We start from the raw sequence: 20,698 nt of genomic DNA, 5'->3' as shown, positions 1-20,698 counted from the left end.
AAAGAAAGGAATAAATATGGATTCATAACTGTGACGTGCGGTGGTGTAGTGGTTAGCACTGTTGCCTCACAGCAAGAAGGTCCAGGTTTGAGCCCTGTGGCCGGCGAGGGCCTCTCTGTGCGGAGTTTGCATGTTCTCCCCGTGTCCGTGTGGGTTTCCTCCGGGTGTTCCGGTTTCCCCCACAGTCCAAAGACATGCAGGTTAGGTTAACTGGTGACTCTAAATTGACCGTAGGTGTGAATGTGAGTGTGAATGGTTGTCTGTGTCGGCCCTGTGATGACCTGGCGACTTGTCTAGGGCAGGGGTGGGCAATTATTTTTTCCATGGGGCCACATGAGAAACAGAAAATTTTGTAGAGGGCCGGACCAAAAGGCTGAACTAAATTCTGCATAATATTAATTGTATTTCTTTATATAAAGCAATAAATAACATTGTTTTTACAAGCTGCTAAGACTGGTAAGAGTATGGAAAAAACGAGGTTGCCTTACAAAAAATGTCATTTATTCAATTAAATTTCCCAAAACAATGGTTAACAAAATGTGAACGTTTGTACCTTTTTTTTTTTTTCAGTCACATTCACCCCAAAACACAATAAAGACCTCACAATATTGTCTTTCTACTCCAGATATCAAGCAAGATACATCATATTATAATAATGATGCCCACATTTGTAGTCTAATCACCTCATTTGGTGTCTTTCAGTTTTTTATTTGTTCAGTGAGAGAAATCTCGTCTCTGTTGGTCTTTAACGAGTGCATCAGAGTCAGGTTGAATGTCTGAGGTGGAGATGCGAAGCACAGCTGACAGATGATCATCAGTTGATTCGGTGTAGGTATCAGATCTACAGATCGGCTCAGGCTTCGGTACCTGCTGGTGACGTCACACTATGTGATTGGCTGGACTGTTTGAAGGATGACGTACAAGTTTTGGTTGGTCTGGACAAATTACGGAAGTAGTTATCGCGGGATTAGGTTTCATGGGATTTCATGTCATGTTCATGTCGCGCGCATTACGTTTTTGTTGAACACAACTTCAAAATAAAAGCAATGCACATTCAGTCCATGCATGAGGTAAAATTAGAAAATACATTTATTTTGTAATTTCTAATTAACCTTACGCGGGCCGGTCAGAATGAACCAAAGGGCCGGATGCGGCCCGCGGGCCGTAAAATGCCCAGGTCTGGTCTAGGGTGTACCCCGCCTTTCGCCCGTAGTCAGCTGGGATAGGCTCCAGCTTGCCTGCGACCCTGTAGAACAGGATAAAGCGGCTACAGATAATGAGATGAGAACTGTGATGTGTATCTCATTATTGGTCTCACTGTCACGAGACAATGCAGTGATTTATTGAGGTGCAATAATCGACACGACACAATTTGATGGTTCATTCATGGTGCTATAATATTATTATTCTATTCAGGTTGAGTTTGTGCCCTTGGAAATATTTTGATGATACACTCATCAGGAGCTCCTCTTTTAGGCAGTGACTCATCCATCCATCATTGTTTAGAACAGATATTGTACTGTAAATATCATATTATTCCCTTATAGATTTTATTGACTTTATCAGAATTTATTTCTATCGTATCAGTGGCACGTTTTTCAAGCAGCTTGTTCCTCATTTGTGCAGTGAGAAAACCAGAATCCCAGTGGCTCATGAATCCAAATGCAATATTTTACGGATCACTGGACCTGTTAATTGTCCCCCAGGTGTTATTTGCATATTGACGCTCAATCTGAGCGAACAGCATCGTGTCTTCCTCAGTTCTCCAATGAGGGTCCTGTTGGGTTTAAACTCCTCTCAGGGATGCGCGGTGTCGGTTACATACCTGCATGTTCCTCTTGTTAGCTGCTGGCAAACACCGATGCAGACTGATCTGTTGAAAGAGATTTTCACCTGCTGGGTTTGACATGTCATCACAGATTAGGTGTAAGTATTACCAGGGCTACAACAACTCCTCAATAAAAATTCATAAAAATTCTTGGCAATGAAGCGAATGTGATCTCACTGTTTGAACCTTGTAGAAACTACCTTATCAGCTTTTCTAGCTGTATCACATACTTTTATATTTATCATATTTAAGCATCGGTTGAGTTGAAGGATTGACAACGAAAATGGACTTGGATAAATATTCAGTCTATAAGAGGAACGTTTTCTCATTTTGAATGACTTGTCACACAGTGGATCAAAAGCTATATGAATCACTGAGCTTCTAAGTAGCTACATTGGTGCTTGAAAGTTTGTGAACCCTTTAGAATTTTCTATATTTCTGCATAAATATGACCTAAAAGTAGATAAAGAGAACCCAGTTAAACAAATGAGACAAAAATAATATACTTGGTCATTTATTTATTGAGGAAAATGATCCAATAGAGATCTTGCATGTGACGTCACAGCCGATCCAGATTGTGACAGACGCCATCGTGTCGGTCAAACGCCATATTCCGCCTTCTACTTCTGCTTTTACTTCTACCTTTTCTTCTGGAAAACCCTACTATATACAATTCTACTACAAGGGCTGCGGCTACAAGCTCTCCCTACCTGTGCATGGTTTTTATGTTTTTTGTGTGTATTTTTGCGTGTTGTTCGTCTGTACCGGACTTCGATATCCACTACAACCGTATGGACTTACTGGACATTGGTTTCCAGCAGAAAATGACGGTTTGTAGCGATTTCCATCGCATGCACAACATTCCGGACGAGAAAAAAAAAAACATTCCGGACGAGACCAGATTGCGAGACCAGCGGGGTCTCCGTGGATTGTTATCGGAAGCAAAGCGAAGGAGGCAGCGCCGGGAGCCGAAGCAAAAGCGAGGCTACAGGCAGAGCCGGCCTGTTGGCTAAGCTCAGAAAACAGCTACTCAAACCTCCACTGCCAAGCCTCTACCTCTCCAACGCCAGATCCATGTAAACAACACGGATGATTTGGAATTACCTTATTCTATAATCGGCTGGTCAGTGCTATACTCAATACTTAAGTGACTCACCCATCCAATGAGGATCATTTTCTTGCTTACAAGATGCCACATCTGAGTCGCTGACAAATCCTGAATTTCTGTAAAGATAACTGTGCAGAGATTTATAAGCACGCAGTGCTTCATCACTGAACAGCGAGGGAAAGTTAATGAGGTAATCATACACGTCCGGGTATTCCGCTGGCAGTTCAAAATCCGGTCGTGAAAACTCCGTCCGGAAAGCCATAAGGGTCACAAATCTGTAGATCGTTTATTTTAGACATATATCTAGTTATCTGTTCATTAGAAAAATGAGCCGTGTAGTCCGTCGGTTGAAATTGATCCATTCTGTACACGAGTGCAGCAGTATTCAGCGGTGTTTTTGACCGACACGATGGCGGTTGTGTACTTTCCGGTCACGTGACTGCAAGATCTCTATACCTGTGAGTGGCAAAAGTATGTGAACCTTTGCTTTCAGTGTCTGGTGTGACCCCCTTGTGCAGCAATAACTGCAACTGAATGTTTCCGGTAACTGTTGATCAGTCCTGCACACCGGCTTGGAGGAATTTTAGCCCATTCCTCCGTACAGAACAGCTTCAACTCTGGGATGTTGGTGGGTTTCCTCACATGAACTCGTACCATGTGCTGTCTGCAGAACCAGCTTTAGCAACGCTCTCATTGAAGTAAATATTTTCTTTTGGAGTTTATCAAATTTTTATTTATTTATTTATTTTTAATAAAAGCATCGTTTCAGTTCATTGATGTTCGACAGCATTCGTTGATGCACCACTCCCTAAAAATCTTGCATCTCCATACCTGCCAACCCCCAGAGAATGAAAAGCGGTGGATCAGATAGCGGAACAGAATCGCGCCCTTCTAGGTGGGTCCACAGGCACACCCCCAGGGGAAATTTGTAAAAAAAATAAAAATGCTGTAAAATGGTGCATTCTCCTGCATTCTGAGTGCCATATTTGAAGAAAATTTATCGAGAAATCGGACAGATGCGCTTCACAAAATGCTGCTTTTCACCTCGCTTTGATGCTGGATGATCTGACAACCAAGTCGCCTTGAACTTCTTGTCATGGTGAATCTTTTTTTTTTCCTTTGGAGTTTTCGTTGTTTGGGATCACCGGAGTGTTTGGTGCGACTTCTTGTAACATGTGAGCTCATTGCTGATTAACTAGAACCAGTGGAATGGCGCAGTAGAGCGATACAGTTTAGATTCAACATCACACCGTTACATCGGCTCTCGATTTCAACTTAATATGACTATTTGATGCTGTATGCTTGTATCCCCTGTGCTGAAAACAGCTGAAGCAAGAGCAGAAGCATGAATCCAACAGTGTTCACTGATTTACTTTGTAATGTGACTTTTTTTTTTTTAGAACTAAAAGTGGTATTCACCTGGCAAAATCGGTAGACTACTGTATGAATTGGTGGAGTTGGCAAGCATGTATCCTCTCCTCCTCTTTTTTTTTTTTTTTTTTTTTTTGTTGTTACCACCTGAAGTTTTGTTTGTTATAGAAATTTGTCAAGACCACAAGATTGCTTGTTATTTAGTCCCTGATAAATACAAATATAGAATTGAAGAAGGGTGTACTTTCTTTTTCCCCTGACTGTATTAGGTATAAAATGAAGTAAATTGTGTTACAGGAATATATTTGGCCTTCGACCTGTTGATTACGCCATGACTCCGGAAATGCGAGAGGTCTTAAGTTTGGTCCCTGAGGCACTTCATCGAGAAACTCCCCCAATGAGCTCTCCAGCAAATCTGTCAAAGGTACAGACAACACGTGTGTGTGTGTGTGCGCGCGCGCGCACACACACACACACACACGTATCGCTCTAATACACACAGCGGGTCTTGTTTATTTTTAACTGCATACGGCGTAATTTATTCGTAAATAGTTTACACACAAGAATTTTGGAAAGAAGTTTGGAAATACTTTCATGTCCTACATTTCGCTCCTGAGTTTTTGTAAAACTGCGTACGTGAACGTCAATTGTTCAGCTTTGAATCGTACCACTTTTGACAAGTTATTGCAAATTTATATATGGATTGTTGTCGAGTTTAAATCACTTATTAATTTCAACCATACCAGTTTTAATCAGTGTTTTGTGAAACTAACCCTGTGTCCAAAATCACTCACTCGTTCACTACTCCCTATATAAGGAATTACTACATCGAGGACTATATAGTGAGCTCATTAGTAAAATGAAAAAATGCTTTCGGACACTAGTCCATTGCACTGGTATTTACGTCATTACTGTCGCACAATTAAAACATGCCAGATCAGTCGGCTGGTAGTTTTCAAAATAATAAATACATGCATGTATTTTTGTGATAAATCCATATTATACTGAGCGTATTTCACACATTTAATCAATACAAAGTACCTGCATCTTTCAGTTCTTTTAAATCAAGCCTGGATACTTTTTTTTTTTTTGCTGCTGCTGCCTTTTATTAAATCAAATTTGAGACTTTAAATTTGATTTCTTTCAGCACGACCACAATGTATGATGGGATATATTGCTTTGGTTAGTGACCATCGGTTGTACACTACTTTTCGTGATGCATTGTGGGATACTTTGAGTGCACTACATAAGGTGTAATCATCCTCACTATCATTTCGGACAGCACTACAAAATAGCATTCTCACTATATAGTGCCCTATATAGTGAATAGGGAGCAATTTCGCACACAGGGTAAGTCATCAGCTTCATATTAATGGATTTAAAGAAAAAGATTCCAAAACAAATCAGACTCTCTGTTTAAGTAATGGCACCCATTAGCTTGTGTTTTTGGGCCGACTAGCTGCAGTGGCTGAGCTGCATTATTGGAAGACCCGTTCAGGAGGCATTCTTTCACCGCTTGGTTGTTTTCAGCTCTTTGTGAGCGTGGCTAAATGTAAATCAGCTATGTCGTGAACACATGGAAATTTACATCCATGTAAACGTGATTGTTTACGTCCTTTATGTTCTGCTTTAGTCTCAGGCTGTGATGAAGAAGGATGTCCAGGCCACTCTGATTGGGAGTAAACTGACAGTAGCTCAGCAGAACCAGCTCACCAAAGCGGCTCAGGTTCTGGGAGGAAAACGAGTCGAGACTTTCTCCAGCGCAGGTATGACTCGAAACAATTACACATGAGTATAATGTTTGATGTATCGGTCTTTAATAAATAATGTATTGTAATCAGTGACTCATTGCTGTGGTGTAAGGCAGCCTTCGAGCCTTCCGAGGGTTAACTGGCATGCGTTCCGGGCCCTTCTGTCAGAATATGTGAGAGCTAGGGAGCTACCTTGACAACCAGAAGGGTGTGGCTTCCATCCCTGGAAAGTTTGATCGTGTTGAAAATTACTGTGGGTCAAGCGCCAGATGAATTCATCCGTCGCAACCATGAAGCATCCGTGAGGCATATGTGGGCTACCAATGGTTACCGTAGCATTCCATCGCAACCATCGAGCTCAAAAAGTTCACAGAACAACATCCTGCAGAAAGTTAAAAGTTTGCGAAGGGGGTGTGTCTTATTTCATCTTGCTGTGGCTATGCCATACTGCAGCTATGAAAACCGTACACACTGCTGTCATTTCCGTAAGGCCAGATGTCGCTGCTGCCATTGGCTTTACCAGCGTCTTCCGTTGCTACAGTCACGCCTATTTACATTTTTACTCCGCCCAAATTTATGCAACAGACCACTTACAAAATCTGCTGGAATGGCCACGGTAGCCCCAGCCACGGTTCTCATGGATCGACCAGCTGTGTGTGACCTTAGCATTAGCTGTTAGAGGAATCGTTACATCTCGAAGTGCAACTTAGTAATGGTTCCCCTCTGTCACTTGAGGAAAAACATGCTGCAAAAGTAGTGTTCGGAGCGTTCTCTTTGTTTTTCTTCAGTGTAATGTGCATTTAAGTGTGTAAGCCATCCACTTTGAGCAGAACAAGGATTATTACAAACTTTCCCCTAATACACAATGTTTGGATTGTGATGCTTCACTCAGGAGATTTCACACAGCGTTAGAAGAAACAAACGTTAGAACTTTAGATGAAGCTCAAAGTCTCCTCAGCTGAGAGAGTCAGACTCTCAGAACACGGTGAAATTAAAACAAATGAAGCCATTCTTTAGGATTGTATAGTTGAGAATGAGGACAAAATGCAATATTTGCCAGAAAAACAAGTAGAAAAAAAGAGAGCGTGCCTTTTATGCTTTCATTTCATTTGTTTTTCAATAGTTTATTAAAAAAATTATAGACGTATACACTCACTGGCATGTGAATGGTTGTCTGTGCCTATGTGTCAGCCCTGTGATGACCTGGCGACTTGTCCAGGGTGTACCCTGCCTTTCGCCCGTAGTCAGCTGGGATAGGCTCCAGCTTGCCTGTGACCCTGTAGAAGGATAAAGTGGCTAGAGATAATGAGATGAGACACTCACTGGCCACTTTATTAGGAGCACCCATTCATCCACCAGCATAAAACAGCAGTTTTATGCCATTCTCTAATCAGCCAATCCCTTGACAGCATCACAATGCATCAAATCATGCAGATACAAATCAAGAGCTTCAGTTAATGTTCACTTCAAACGTCAGAATGGGGAAAAATTGTGATCTCAAAGTGTGACTTTCACCATGGCATGGGTGTTGGTTTGAGTATTTCAGAAACTGCTGATCTCCTGGGGTTCACACACAACAGTCTCTAGAATTTGCACAGAATAGTGCGAAAAACAAAAAACACTGAGTGAGTAACAGTTCTATGGGTGGAAATAAACACCTTGTTGATAAGAGAGGTCAGAGGAAAATGGCCAGATTGGTTCGAGCTTTTTTGCCAGGAAGTACATAGTAACTCATAAAATCAATCACTCTTTACAACCGTGGTGAGCAGAAAAGCATCTCAGCATGCAACAGCAGAAGACCACATCGGGTTCCACTCCTGCAGCCAAGAACAGGAATCTTAGCATCAAGAACAAGTTCCTATTAAAGTGGCTAGTGAGTGTATATGATTAATGTCTCCTAAAAATGAGATTGTAAAGGACATAAACAATCTGTCTGTATTTCCTAATGTTTTAGTCTCGGGCTGTTATGAAGAAAACAAAAAACTGTATATGTATTCTCTTTGAACTGCTACACATTTTGTGCTCTTAAGAAATGACAAAGAGCTTTTAATAATTAGCGAGAGGAAAGACTTGAAGCTGAAAAACCATGCTTGATTTTTAATTAATAGCCGTCACATCTGGTGCTACATTTCAGCATGTTTACTTGTGATATGTAAATTAGGTGCTAATTTTCAATTAAATTTTAAATAATATTGCGAACTAGGACCTACTCTGGATTTACAGATCTGCTTTAAGGTGAGGATAAGAAAACAAGGACGAGGTTAGAAATGGAGGAATGATGACAGTCATGCCATAAGCTGTCAAGTGGGACTGTCGCAGTAAAGATCAAGAAATACTGATGATATGTAAGTCTTATGACACAGGACACAGGGACCATATTATAGCACAATCACAGTCTGCTGTCTAACATTGTTACAGCATGTAACAATTCACCCAATTCATGATTCGATTTTCCTGTGATATTACATGGCATTTAGCAGACACTGTTATCCAGAGCGACGCACAACAAGTGCAAAAGTCAAGTACAAGAAGTGCTGAAACTCTAGACAAAGTTCTAGTGCCAATTGAACATGTAATATTCTGTTGAAGTACCAATACTCAGACAGCCAAGGAAGCAAGCCAACCATACAAATGAGCCTTCAAAGTGCAACTAAGTAGAAATAAATAAAACTTAAATGGCTAGCCCCAGGCTAGACAGTACACGGCCTGGGTTGGTCAAGACCGAAACACAGTTACACAGTTGACAGGGAAGAAGGAGAGAGGTGCTGCCTGAAGAGGTGAGTCTTGAAGGTGGTCATGGAGTTGGCAGTTCTGACCTCAATGGGAAGGTCATTCCATCAACGGGGAGCCAGGATAGATTGCAGTCTTGAGCGGGCTGGGCAGGAGCGGAGAGGAGGATGGGCCAGGCGACCAGTAGTAGCGGAGTGTAGGGATTTGGCTGCCATGTAGGATCGGATCAGTCTCTGGAGGTATACTGGCCCTAACCCCTTGACAACCTGGCAAGCTAGCACGTGTCTTAAATTTGATGCGAGCTGAGACAGGTAGCCACTGAAGGGCAGCAAGCAGAGAGGTGACATGGGAGGATCGAAAGAGGTTGTAGACCAGGTGGGCTGCATCATTCTGGATGAGCTGCAGGGGTCTGATGGCAGATGCTGGAAGGCCAGCAAGGAGAGAGTTGCAGTAGTCCAAGCTGGAGAGGATCAGCGCTTGGACTAGGAGCTGAGTAGAGTAGGTGGTGAGGAACAGGCGGATCCTTTGGATGTTGTAGAGGAGAAATCTATATATTCTGGGTCACTGAAACGATGTTTGCTGACGAGGCGAGTTTGTCGTTGAACACCACCCTTGGGTTCTTCATGCAGGGTGAAGGTGACCGAGAAATGTCTCTCAGGGAGGAGAAAATGTCCATGCGTGGAGAGGATGGAGTGGGAATGTAGATTGCCTCTGTCTTGCCTGGGTTGAGCTTCAGGTGATGGTTGTCCATCCAGCTCTTGAAGTCATGCAGAGATTCGAGTGATCTGTGTCAGAAGGAGGAAAAGAGTGAAATGATTGGGTGTCCTCAGCATAGCAGTGGTAGACCATGAGCAGAGATAATTGGACCAAAAGACTGGGTGTAGAGGGAGAAGGGAAGCAGACCAAGGACTGAACCTTGAGAGACACCAGTGGTAAATGGGTGTGGTGCTGATACTGTACCAGACCAGGTAACCTGGAAGGAGCGACTTCTTGTTAAATTTATTTGCAGTCAGACACAACAGATCACAACACTTTTTAGATCTGTGTTTTTTCACAGCATTAGAGCTGTTACTTCCGCCTACGATGAAGTCATGCATATTCCCACTATTGCACATTACTGCATCCTTTGCAGTTTAAACAAGTACAGTTTGGAAAAACTAAAAGATTGTGCAAGGTGATAATTATGATTCATTTTCTATTTCGTTGATTCAAATAGTCATAAATTTGTATCGCAATTTATTGTAGCATGTTTTTATGCTTAGCATGTGAGATGGAACCCGAACGTCTCAGAAAGCATCAAGAAAAATTATGCGTCATGGTATTTTCAGGTATCTGGACTTTGATCTCACTCTACCATGGCTTATTAGATTAGACTAGATCAGATTAGATTCAACTGCATTGTCGTTGAACAAGTACTTGAACCACTCCTGGGTATGACTTTAAACTGCAACGGGTGGTGAGTCTCAGGTCCGGGAGGACTTGAGTATTGGGGAAAGTGGAGTTACCCCTTAATCCCCATTGCTCCCAGGTCTGCTCTGATCTGGAGTGGTAGCCTGGGTTCCAGCTATGGGTTAAATAATACATCACCAATAAGGTGCTGGCAGCAGCGTGCTTTTCAGTGCGATGTGGCAGATGAACCCAACAGGGTCAATGGCACACCACCAGATGGCATGTGGAAGAGCCACTCAAATGGCCAATGGATGGCATCACCCGGCAAGTCAGTTGTCACAGCAGGGCAACTTCCATACCCGGCAGGTCTCTGGCACTTTTATGCACCACTTGGCATCAGGTCTGGCAGTCCAGAGAGACAACATGATGGGGGCATGACATTGTTTCTTTGCCCTCACTGTGCAAGGCACTTTGTTAGGAGAGGAGAATAGTATGCGATAGCTCATGAGGCCAGGTGTTCTGTAGTGGCTTGGCCGGGCCATTCATGCCGCTGCTGCGGGCGACTTTGTTGCTCCTGTGCGGGCCTCACGGCCCATGTGTGTTTTTGTACATCCTAATGAAGCAGTCCTCATCGCTAGCAATGGACAGCCGACGACTTGAACCACGAAATGCTTTTGGAACCAGCACTGAACCAGAAGTGCAAATTGGGGGGGGGGCTTTTCTGGGCGCTTCCCCAGAAAATTTTCAGTTTTTAGATGCTCTTCTGGTGTAATCATCTAGTGCATTCCAGGCCCCATTTTCACTGCTGATAATGACCATTTTTATTGCCATTTTATTGTGTTTATTATGAGTTTGTGCATGAAAGTGAGTGTATGGCATAAGATGATCCAAAATAACATGCTAGTGTAATTAACAGTCTACACATGCATTTGGAATGTCAGCTAATAAAACATGAATTATTAACTAAACCTGTGTCGTTGAAATAAATAATTTATTCGTATTAAACTAACCTGCAGAGAGAAAAAGGCTTAATTACTTATATTTTATTAATAATAAATATAATGCTACATCACTAAAGTATAGAGTCCATATACGTACTGTATGTTCCAGATCAAACCTGAAAACTAGAAGTAGCATTGATTTAAAGCAGCGAAGGCTGTTCAGAGGGGGCAGGCTCTGTTCAGAGAACAGAATATGTATAACAGCTGTTATCTATTCACCATGACTACTGACTGACTAATCATTTAAAAAAACAACAACTATTGACTAGCAAAAAATAAAACCACCTAACAAGGAGACACCAATAGATGTCCACTCCCACTACCAGCAGATTTGGAATCCAGTTCTGAACTACAAGTATCCTCATTTTCTTTTCCCTTAACCTAGCAACACTGCCAACAGTACTGTCGTGAACATCATCCGGCGCTGTCACTGTCTCCTGACAGTCCAAAATTATACTGAAAAAAATGAAATGTGTCTTCACGGCTATTCATTTTTTAAATTAACCTAGGCCTATTAGATAAGATAATCTTATTTAATCTTATCCAAATATTTTGTTTTTGTGTGTTACCACCGACGTCATTTCAAATGAGGCCACTGGCTGATGATGTTAATTCACCGTCACACACCCAGACCGTCATGGCGTGAGATGGTTATGGAAAGACTCAACAACTTCACAGAAGTGAGCATTTTGCATTGGAAGACCAACTAGAAATTAATCATGTTCAAGATCCATGGTCATTACTCTTTTATAAGAATAGTTATTTGTTTACTGATCTCTCCTCGTTTGGGCACCTTTCTTGCCAAACCTGGAAAGAATCTGGACAAGGTTGGCTGGTCATGTTGCCTTTTCATTTTGAACTGTAGCGAATTAGAAGCGAGCTTTCTGGCACCCCGATGTTGCCACAATGAGCAGCCAATCGGTGTCAAGCTTTCATACAGTGTAACTGATGTGATTGAAGGTCAAGGCCATAAAGCCGCCGGGAGGACATAAACACAGTAAAAAGTGTAAAAGAATGCAAAAATAACCACTGATAACCATAGGAAAGAGAAGGTCTTGGAAAATAGGAAATCCACTAGCATTGTTGATTGAGGAAGTTTTGAAAAGTAACATGGAATCCTCAACAGCTGCTGAAGTTTAATTTCAGCTTTCTGTCTATCTGTACATATATTTATGTATGCTAATAATCTATTTACATTTTCACAAGGGTTTCATTAAGGGCCGACGCCAGGCTGATCATAGCCAGGTTTTGTGCCGGGTGCCGGTCCTTAATGAAACCCTTGTGAATATGTAAATAGATTTATGCATAAATATATGTACAGATAGACAGAAAGCTGAAATTAAAATCCAGCATGTCAAGTCAAGTTTATTTGTATAGCGCTTTTAACAATAAAAATTGTCGCAAAACAGCTTTACAGAATTTGAACGACTTAAAACATGAGCTAATTTTGTCCCTAATCTATCCCCAATGAGCAAGCCTGTGGCAAGGAAAAACTCCCTCAGACGACATGAGGAAGAAACCTCGAGAGGAACCAGACTCAAAAGGGAACCCACCCTCATTTGGGCAACAACAGACAGCATGACTATAACATTAACAGTTTTAACATGAAGACAGTTTCGTTGACGTTGTAACTCTTCATTGATGGAAACTTGAGTGCAAAACTGTTCATGACAACTGCAGTCCTAAAGTTAGCAAGTCAACTGTAGCATCTGTTGAGGATTCCATGCAGGACAGTGAGGGTGGAGAACAGGGGGCCATCCGGCATGACCACGTGTGACTAGACAAGATTAGACACCATTATTATCAGACTTTGGAAAAACAAAGGCTTTGTACATAATTTGTATTTGTTCTACAGTAACTGAAATACCAGCTAATTTATTTAGCTGACCATCCTACCATGAACAGGCTACAGTCATATGATTTGTTGCTATGGTTACATCTCATTTGCTGATATTTACTGGAGTCCAGTCTTTCATCTACCTGTGTAGTGTTAATTTCCTGTCACTGGCTGTAACAGCAGAACAGATCCACCTACATGCTGAACACATGCTAAGGTGTTCTTGTTATCAAATGCTGCTCCTTTTTACCCAGAATACCTTTCGTGACTGTGCCTAAAGACTTCAGCTAGTCCACAGCATTTGTTTCCAACATACCGCTGGTTTATCTCAAGAATGTTTTGTATACGTCAGACGTTGAGTTTTGTGATAAGGTTGCAGGTATGGTTTCCTTCTGATGACTCTTCCATGCAGAGATTTTGCTTTGCCTTTCCACCCAGCATACAGACCGTTCCTTCTGAAAGTTTTCCTGCTCTTCCAGATCAGGTCAATGTGATCTTGATGAATATGACCTTTGTGCAATTATAGGGGCATTTATATAACATTTTTATACTGACACTGTGACAATTTTAAACTATATCATGATTATATTTTTAGCTAATTTCATCCTTTGTAACTGTGATTTCTCTCTCTCTCTCTAGTCACACATGTGGTAGTTCCGGATGGTCCCCTGCCCTCCACCCTCACCGTCCTGCATGGGATCCTCAACGGCTGCTGGATCGTAACATTCACATGTAAGATCAGGATCGTAACAATAACCATCCATCTGTTTTACTTCAGCTTTGAGTTTGCACCAAAAAAACAAACAAAAAAAAACAACACTGAAGTAGCGCTGAGCAATATGACAGTATAATATTGATATTGTGATAAATACTGTGGTTGATACTGGTATTTTTTCGAACATAAAAAAATAACTTGGCTCTAATTGGAAGCAGCTAAATGGATATAGATTGAATGAATATATAGGGTTCTCCACTTTTCAAAAATAAAAGGTGGTGACAGGGGTTTGGGGGCCACATAGGCCCCCAATGAGGTCCAGGGGCGGAGCCCCGGTGGGGGGCCGGGGGAGTCAAAGCCCCCCCTTGAAACTGATGGACTTTGGGCTTTTTTGACAGTGAAACTGGCCAATAAATGGATAAATCATTGTTAAAATCATTTTACAAAAAATTAACACATTCTTACTGTACATATCATCTGACGGACAATGGCCAAAGGTAGAACTTTTACTGCAAGATGTTTTAATGTTTTCCGAAAGTCCGAAAGTAGCAGCAGAAATTTAACACAAAATAAATTGTAATAATACAATAAAAGTTCAAGTAATTATTACAACAAAAAAAAAAACCTTTGTCTACAAAACAGAATACTGTATTGCACTGTGTTTGCACCACCTGATTACATGCACATTACATGACTACTACATAACAGACAGTGCCCATGACCCAACTAATCCACCTTCCTTCAAAGGGCTAGCTATAGTGGCCTGTCCCCACCCACTGGAAGATAACACACATGCAAACTCCTCACCTTTCAGCGAAATTCGCCGTTTTGGTCCCAAAATAGGTCACTTGTGTGAATCGTGTAGATCCGAAGAGTTTTTTTTTTGGGGGGGGGTTAGGCAGGCTACAACGTTATTGTTGCCAAACATTTCACTTACAAGGTTACAGCCAATCGAGATAAACAGTTACTAACACGCGCTTCTTTTCCATTGGAGTGCTGATCAGCTGGTGCGCAACCCACTGCTGGTTGCCAGTCCTCGCTTATGAATATTTCACCGATTCAGACCGCAAAGTCACCTTTTTATAGAGAGCTCTGGCAACCTCATCTCGCGACTGGATCTGAACATACCAATGGAACAGTTTCCAGCGCGCTCGGGGGTGAATAACCATGGGCAGATCTACCGGGGTGGCATAGGGTGGCAAATGCCACTCTAAAAGAAAGCCTTGCCACCCCAGTTGGCAGCGACGAATTCAAAGAAAAATTACGGCCAATTTGACATTTACGTGCGGGAATTTCCAATGTCCGATTGCAGCGAATGCAGCACGAGATAACGCCAGAGATTGGTTGTTTTGGAAAATTGAGAGGCGTGAAGCGAGGGAGCCAGGAGTTGCGAGGAAAGGAGACACGGGAGGACAGAGGTAAAAGCTGATTAACTATCTATCAAGAAATGAAATTATAATGAATGAACAGTGCTAGCATAGTTGCGATGCTGATTTTGAGAGGATAAAAATCAGGTTGGAGAACGTTATTTAGCTAACAATACATGTAAGGCCAAAAAAAAGTGTGTTTCCGGTAACCCGACCGACCGAGAATTTCCGCGTCGAAATTGCCGACCATAAAGTTTCTATTACAAATTTCCCTCGATATTTTAGTGTAAGCGGCGTTAGTTTGTCATAATTTTTTGTTTCAACGCATTCAAGTTGTGAAAGAAACGATAAAAAGTAAACTGTTTCGCCACTTCTATCAGCCCTCCTGCATAAACATGGAAGCGCACTTGTATACTGAAGGAGGAAGGGAAAACTGAGCCGAGCCGCCATTTTGAATCCTCATTCAAGGCTGTAATGCAAATTGCTTCCTCTTCAGTATACAAGTGCACTTCCATGGCAGGAAAAACACTATGTTTTGCCACCTATGTAGTCCCCTATTTATACAAATAGGAGTCATTCAGGATTCAGCCATGTTTTTGCTCGGTGTTTTTGCTCGATCCAAGTTCTACAGTAGGCTAGGCCGTCTGCTTTTAATGGAAGTAGCCTAGCCTAGGACGTTAAACCATATTTTCACATTATTTCTTGATAAGGTGTTTTCACATTCTCATCTCATCTCATTATCTCTAGCCGCTTTATCCTTCTACAGGGTCGCAGGCAAGCTGGAGCCTATCCCAGCTGACTACGGGTGAAAGGCAGGGTACACCCTGGACAAGTCGCCAGGTCATCACAGGGCTGACACATAGACACAGACAACCATTCACACTCACATTCACACCTACGGTCAATTCAGAGCCACCAGTTAACCTAACCTGCATGTCTTTGGACTGTGGGGGAAACCGGAGCACCCGGAGGAAACCCACGCGGACACGGGGAGAACATGCAAACTCCACACAGAAAGGTCCTCGCCGGCCCCGGGGCTCGAACCCAGGACCTTCTTGCTGTGAGGCGACAGCGCTAACCACTACACCACCGTGCCGCCCCGTGTTTTCACATTATTACATGAAAATATCATGAAAAACATAATTTTGTATCATGAAATTACATGATGTTATATTACATGATAGATGTATTGTAAAAACGTGATAACTGTTAAAATCAATACTACGTTAAAACATTAGCTGAAATTTTAGTTCTAACAGCCACAGAAAACCTAGCACAGCGGGGTCACAGGGAGTCTCTTGACTCTGGAAAAAAGGGTGTTTTTCTTTCTATGTTAGACTTGCTGGGTAATCATGTTGTTTTTTAGTGTCTGTTCTTTTGCATATTCAGTATAAAACTGTCCAGAAACGGGATAGACCTCATCTGAGAATGTGTGTTCTTTGTGAACAATAAAAGCATGAGATTTTGTCTGTATGAGTTTGTAAATGGCAGCCCGTGCCCTTTTGTAGTGTGTACATACTATTTGTCATCAAACTGTGATAACCGTGATTAAATTCAGTATATATACACGTCTGTAATACGTTGCCACCCCTCAGAAATTCCTGCCCCCCTCTTGCCACCCCATAAATATTTTTCTAGATCCGCCCCTGATTTCTCACAGGTGATGTCTTTAAGAAAATTGACAGACAGGGATTGGCCAGGTGTGTCCTCTGGGGTAGGTCTGTTAGATAGCACAGGCAGCAATATATACCTTTTTGTAAATAGCCCACTGTGTTGTACACAGGGGTGAAAATTAACTTCACAAAATATCAAACTTTACCGGCCACTGACAAATAAATGGTACAATTTACCGGCCACTCAACAGTAACTTAAGACATCTCATCTCATCTCATTATCTCTAGCCGCTTTATCCTGTTCTACAGGGTCGCAGGCAAGCTGGAGCCTATCCCAGCTGACTACGGGCGAAAGGCGGGGTACACCCTGGACAAGTCGCCAGGTCATCACAGGGCCGACACATAGACACAGACAACCATTCACACTCTCATTCACACCTACGGTCAATTTAGAGTCACCAGTTAACCTAACCTGCATGTCTTTGGACTGTGGGGGAAACCGGAGCACCCGGAGGAAACCCACGCGAACACGGGGAGAACATGCAAACTCCACACAGAAAGGCCCTCGCCGGCCACGGGGCTCGAACCCGGACCTTCTTGCTGTGAGGCGATGGCGCTAACCACTACACCACCGTGCCGCCCGGAAAGTTATTTTGTATTGTATTAAATTCAAGATGTCACCGGTTGCAATTTTTTTTGTAACGTAGCCTACGAAATGTACTTTTGCGCGCGTGCCGCGTGTCCATGCATCCTTCTCACCTTTTTCACCCCTGACCAGTTTGCATGCCTGAAGATACCAATTACTTTATTTTACCAGCATCGCATAAACCATACATGTGCATGCTGATGATCTCTATAATTCATAAACAAAATACCCAATTACAATAAATGCATACTTTTTTTTTTTTTTTACACAATGCACATAATTGGGTGAAACCACTGCAATCCATGCACGAGCTGATGCGCGTGCCCGAGACTGGCACTACAAAGCCACCCCGACCTCCGTAGTTTGGGTCCTTTGACCCAGGAACCTGGAAGTTCTGCAGTAAACAAACAGTGAAGCAACGGGAAAATGCAGCTCTCGCCTACACAATCACAGATACATAAAATAAAAGACCTGAACTTAATGTGTGTGTGCTGTTTTATGATTACTGTAACTGTGTATGGTCAGAAAAGACGATAGATAAGCGTAACTGTTGCACAATAATGCTACAAACAGTCTGCATGTGCACTGCAAAGTTATTTAGCTGCTGGCTAGCTGCAGCTTCCAACGTTACTACTGTGTGTGTCACTATAGTGTAATGTGGTGCGGTGTAGTGTAACGCAGGGATAGACCTCAATCTGCAGAGCTCTGTGTCACAATCTGTATGCAGCTGGCCGGATGGTTTTCTATTGCAATCGCGTGGCCACTTCAGGTAGCTCTGTATGCATTCGTTTAATGGTCGTCTGTGTGTTAAATAGTTACAAAATTATAATAAAGCCAAATACTTTACAATTTATTTGGTGTATACCGATGTTTTGTTTTTTTTTTCTGGGGGGGCAAGGGAAGGGTGGTGTGCCACTTTAAAAGCGCCCGTGGGGAGAGAGAGAAAATAAACACACACACACAGGTGTGAAAAAGTGTTTGCCCCCTTCCTGATTTCTCTTTTTTTTTGCATGTTTGTCACACTTAAATGTTTCAGATCATCAAACAAATTTGAATATTAGACAAAGATAACACAAACACAAAATGCAGTTTTTAAATGAAGGTTATTATTAAGGGAAAAAAAATCCAAACCTACATGACTGTGTGAGGAAGTGATTTGCCCCCTAAACCTAATAACTGGTTGGGCCACCCTTAGCAGCAATATCTGCAATCAAGCGTTTGCGATAACTAGCAAGGAGTCTTTCACAGCGCTGTGGAGGAATTTTGGCCCACTCATCTTTACAGAATTGTTGTTATTCAGCCACATTGGAGGGTTTTCGAGCATGAACCGCCTTTTTAAGGAGCATCTCAGTCGGATTCAGGCCAGAACTTTGACTAGGCCACTCCAAAGTCTTCATTTTGTTTTTCTTAAGCCATTCAGAGGTGGACTTGCTGGTGTGTTTTGGATCATTGAAGAAAGAAGAAACCTTTATTTGTCACATGCATACTTCAAGCACAGTGAAATTCATCCTCTGCATTTAACCCATCTGAAGCAGTGAACACACACGCGCACACACACCCAGAGCAGTGGGCAGCCACACTACAGCACCCGGGGAGCAGTCAGGGGTTAGGTACCTTGCTCAAGGGCACTTCAGCCCAAGGCCACCCCACGTTAGCCTAACTGCATGTCTTTGAACTGTGGGGGAAACCGGAGCACCCGGAGGAAACCCACGCAGACACGGGGAGAACATGCAAACTCCGCACAGAAAGGCCCCTGTCAGCCGCTGGGCTCGAACCCAGAACCTTCTTGCTGTGAGGCGACAGTGCTAACCACTACACCACCGTGCTGCCCAGTGTCCTGCTGCAGAACCCAAGTGCGCTTCAGCTTGAGGTCGTGAACAGCTGGCCGGACATTTTCCTTCAGGATTTTTTGGTGGACAGCAGAATTCATGGTTCCATTTACCATAGCAAGTCTTCCAGGTCCTGAAGCAGCAAAACAGCCCCAGACCATCAGATTACCACTACCATATTTAACTGTTGTTATGAAACAACATTTATTATGAAAACAGCATTTTCTGAAATGCTGTGTTACTTTTACACCAGATGTAATGGGACATACACCTTCCAAGAAGTTCAACTTTTGTCTCGTCAGTCCACAGAGTATTTTCCCAAAAGTTTTGGGGATCATCAAGATGTTTTCTGGCAAAACTGCGATGAGCCTTTGTTCTTTTTGCTCAGCAATGGTTTTCGTCTTGGAACTCTGCCATGCAGGCCATTTTTGCCCAGTCTCTTTCTTATGGTGGAGTCACGAACACTGACCTTAAGTGAGGCCTGCAGTTCTTTTGGATGTTGTTGTGGGGTCTTTTGTGACCTCTTGGATGAGTCGTCGCTGCGCTCTTGGGGTAATTTTGGTCAGCCGGCCACTCCTGGGAAAGTTCACCACTGTTCCATGTCATCGCCATTTGTGGATAATGGCTCTTACTGTGGTTCGCTGGAGTCCCAAAGCTTTAGAAATGGCTTTATAACCTTTTCCAGACTGATAGATCTCAATTACTTTCTCATTTGTTCCTGAATTTCTTTGGATCGCAGCATGATGTCTAGCTTTTGAGGATCTTTTGGTCTACTTCACTTTGTCAGGCAGGTCCTATTTAAGTGATTTCTTGATTGAGAACAGGTGTAGCAGTAATCAGGCCTGGGTGTGGCTAGAGAAATTGAACTCGGCTTTCCAAAGATGTGATAAACCACAGTTAATTTGTTTTAATGGAGGGCAATCACTTTTTCACACAGGGTCGTGTAGGTTTGGATTTTTTTCCCTTAATAATAAAAACCTTCATTTAAAAACTGCATTTTGTGTTTACTTGTGTTATCTTTGTCTAATATTTAAATTTGTTTGATGATCTGAAACATTTAAGTATGACAAACATGCAAAAAAATAAGAAATCAGGAAGGGGCCAAAGACTTTCACACCACTGTGTGTGTGTATATATATGTGTGTGTGTGTGTGTGTGTGTGTCTCTCGTCTTCTTCCGCTTTATCCGGGACCGGGTCGCGGAGGCAGCAGTCTAAGCAGGGAAGCCCAAACTTCCCTTTCCCCAGACACCTCGGCCAGCTCCTCGGGAAGAACACCGAGGCGTTCCCAGGCCAGCCGAGAGACATAGTCCCTCCAGCGTGTCCTGGGTATATATATATGTGTATATATATATATACACACACACCAGTCAAAAGTTTGGAAACACCTTCAAGTTCTATGTTTTTTCTTTATTTTAATTAACTAAAAGACACTTCTTGTCTTAAAGTAATGACTGTTATTTCTCTTTACTTAGCTGAGTGGCTCTTGACATAATATGGATTACTACAGTTGTT

At 42.5% G+C, this 20,698-nt stretch overlaps 1 protein-coding gene across 3 annotated transcripts in view; it reads left to right on the top strand.

Annotated features, from left to right (window-relative positions):
- bard1 (BRCA1 associated RING domain 1) overlaps nucleotides 1–20,698 on the top strand; it is a 52,759-nt gene that overhangs the window by 17,603 nt on the left and 14,458 nt on the right. For all 3 annotated transcript variants that reach the window (XM_060929006.1, XM_060929007.1, XM_060929009.1), the window contains exons 7-9: nucleotides 4,605–4,731; nucleotides 5,941–6,073; nucleotides 13,655–13,747. In XM_060929006.1, coding sequence (XP_060784989.1) covers nucleotides 4,605–4,731; nucleotides 5,941–6,073; nucleotides 13,655–13,747 — 353 coding nt within the window. The remainder of the gene's footprint in view (nucleotides 1–4,604; nucleotides 4,732–5,940; nucleotides 6,074–13,654; nucleotides 13,748–20,698) is intronic.

This window comes from Neoarius graeffei, chromosome 9 (genome assembly GCF_027579695.1).
Source record: "Neoarius graeffei isolate fNeoGra1 chromosome 9, fNeoGra1.pri, whole genome shotgun sequence".
In the NCBI taxonomy this organism is placed as follows: Eukaryota; Metazoa; Chordata; class Actinopteri; order Siluriformes; family Ariidae; genus Neoarius; species Neoarius graeffei.
This window is presented reverse-complemented; position numbering and strand designations above follow the sequence as displayed.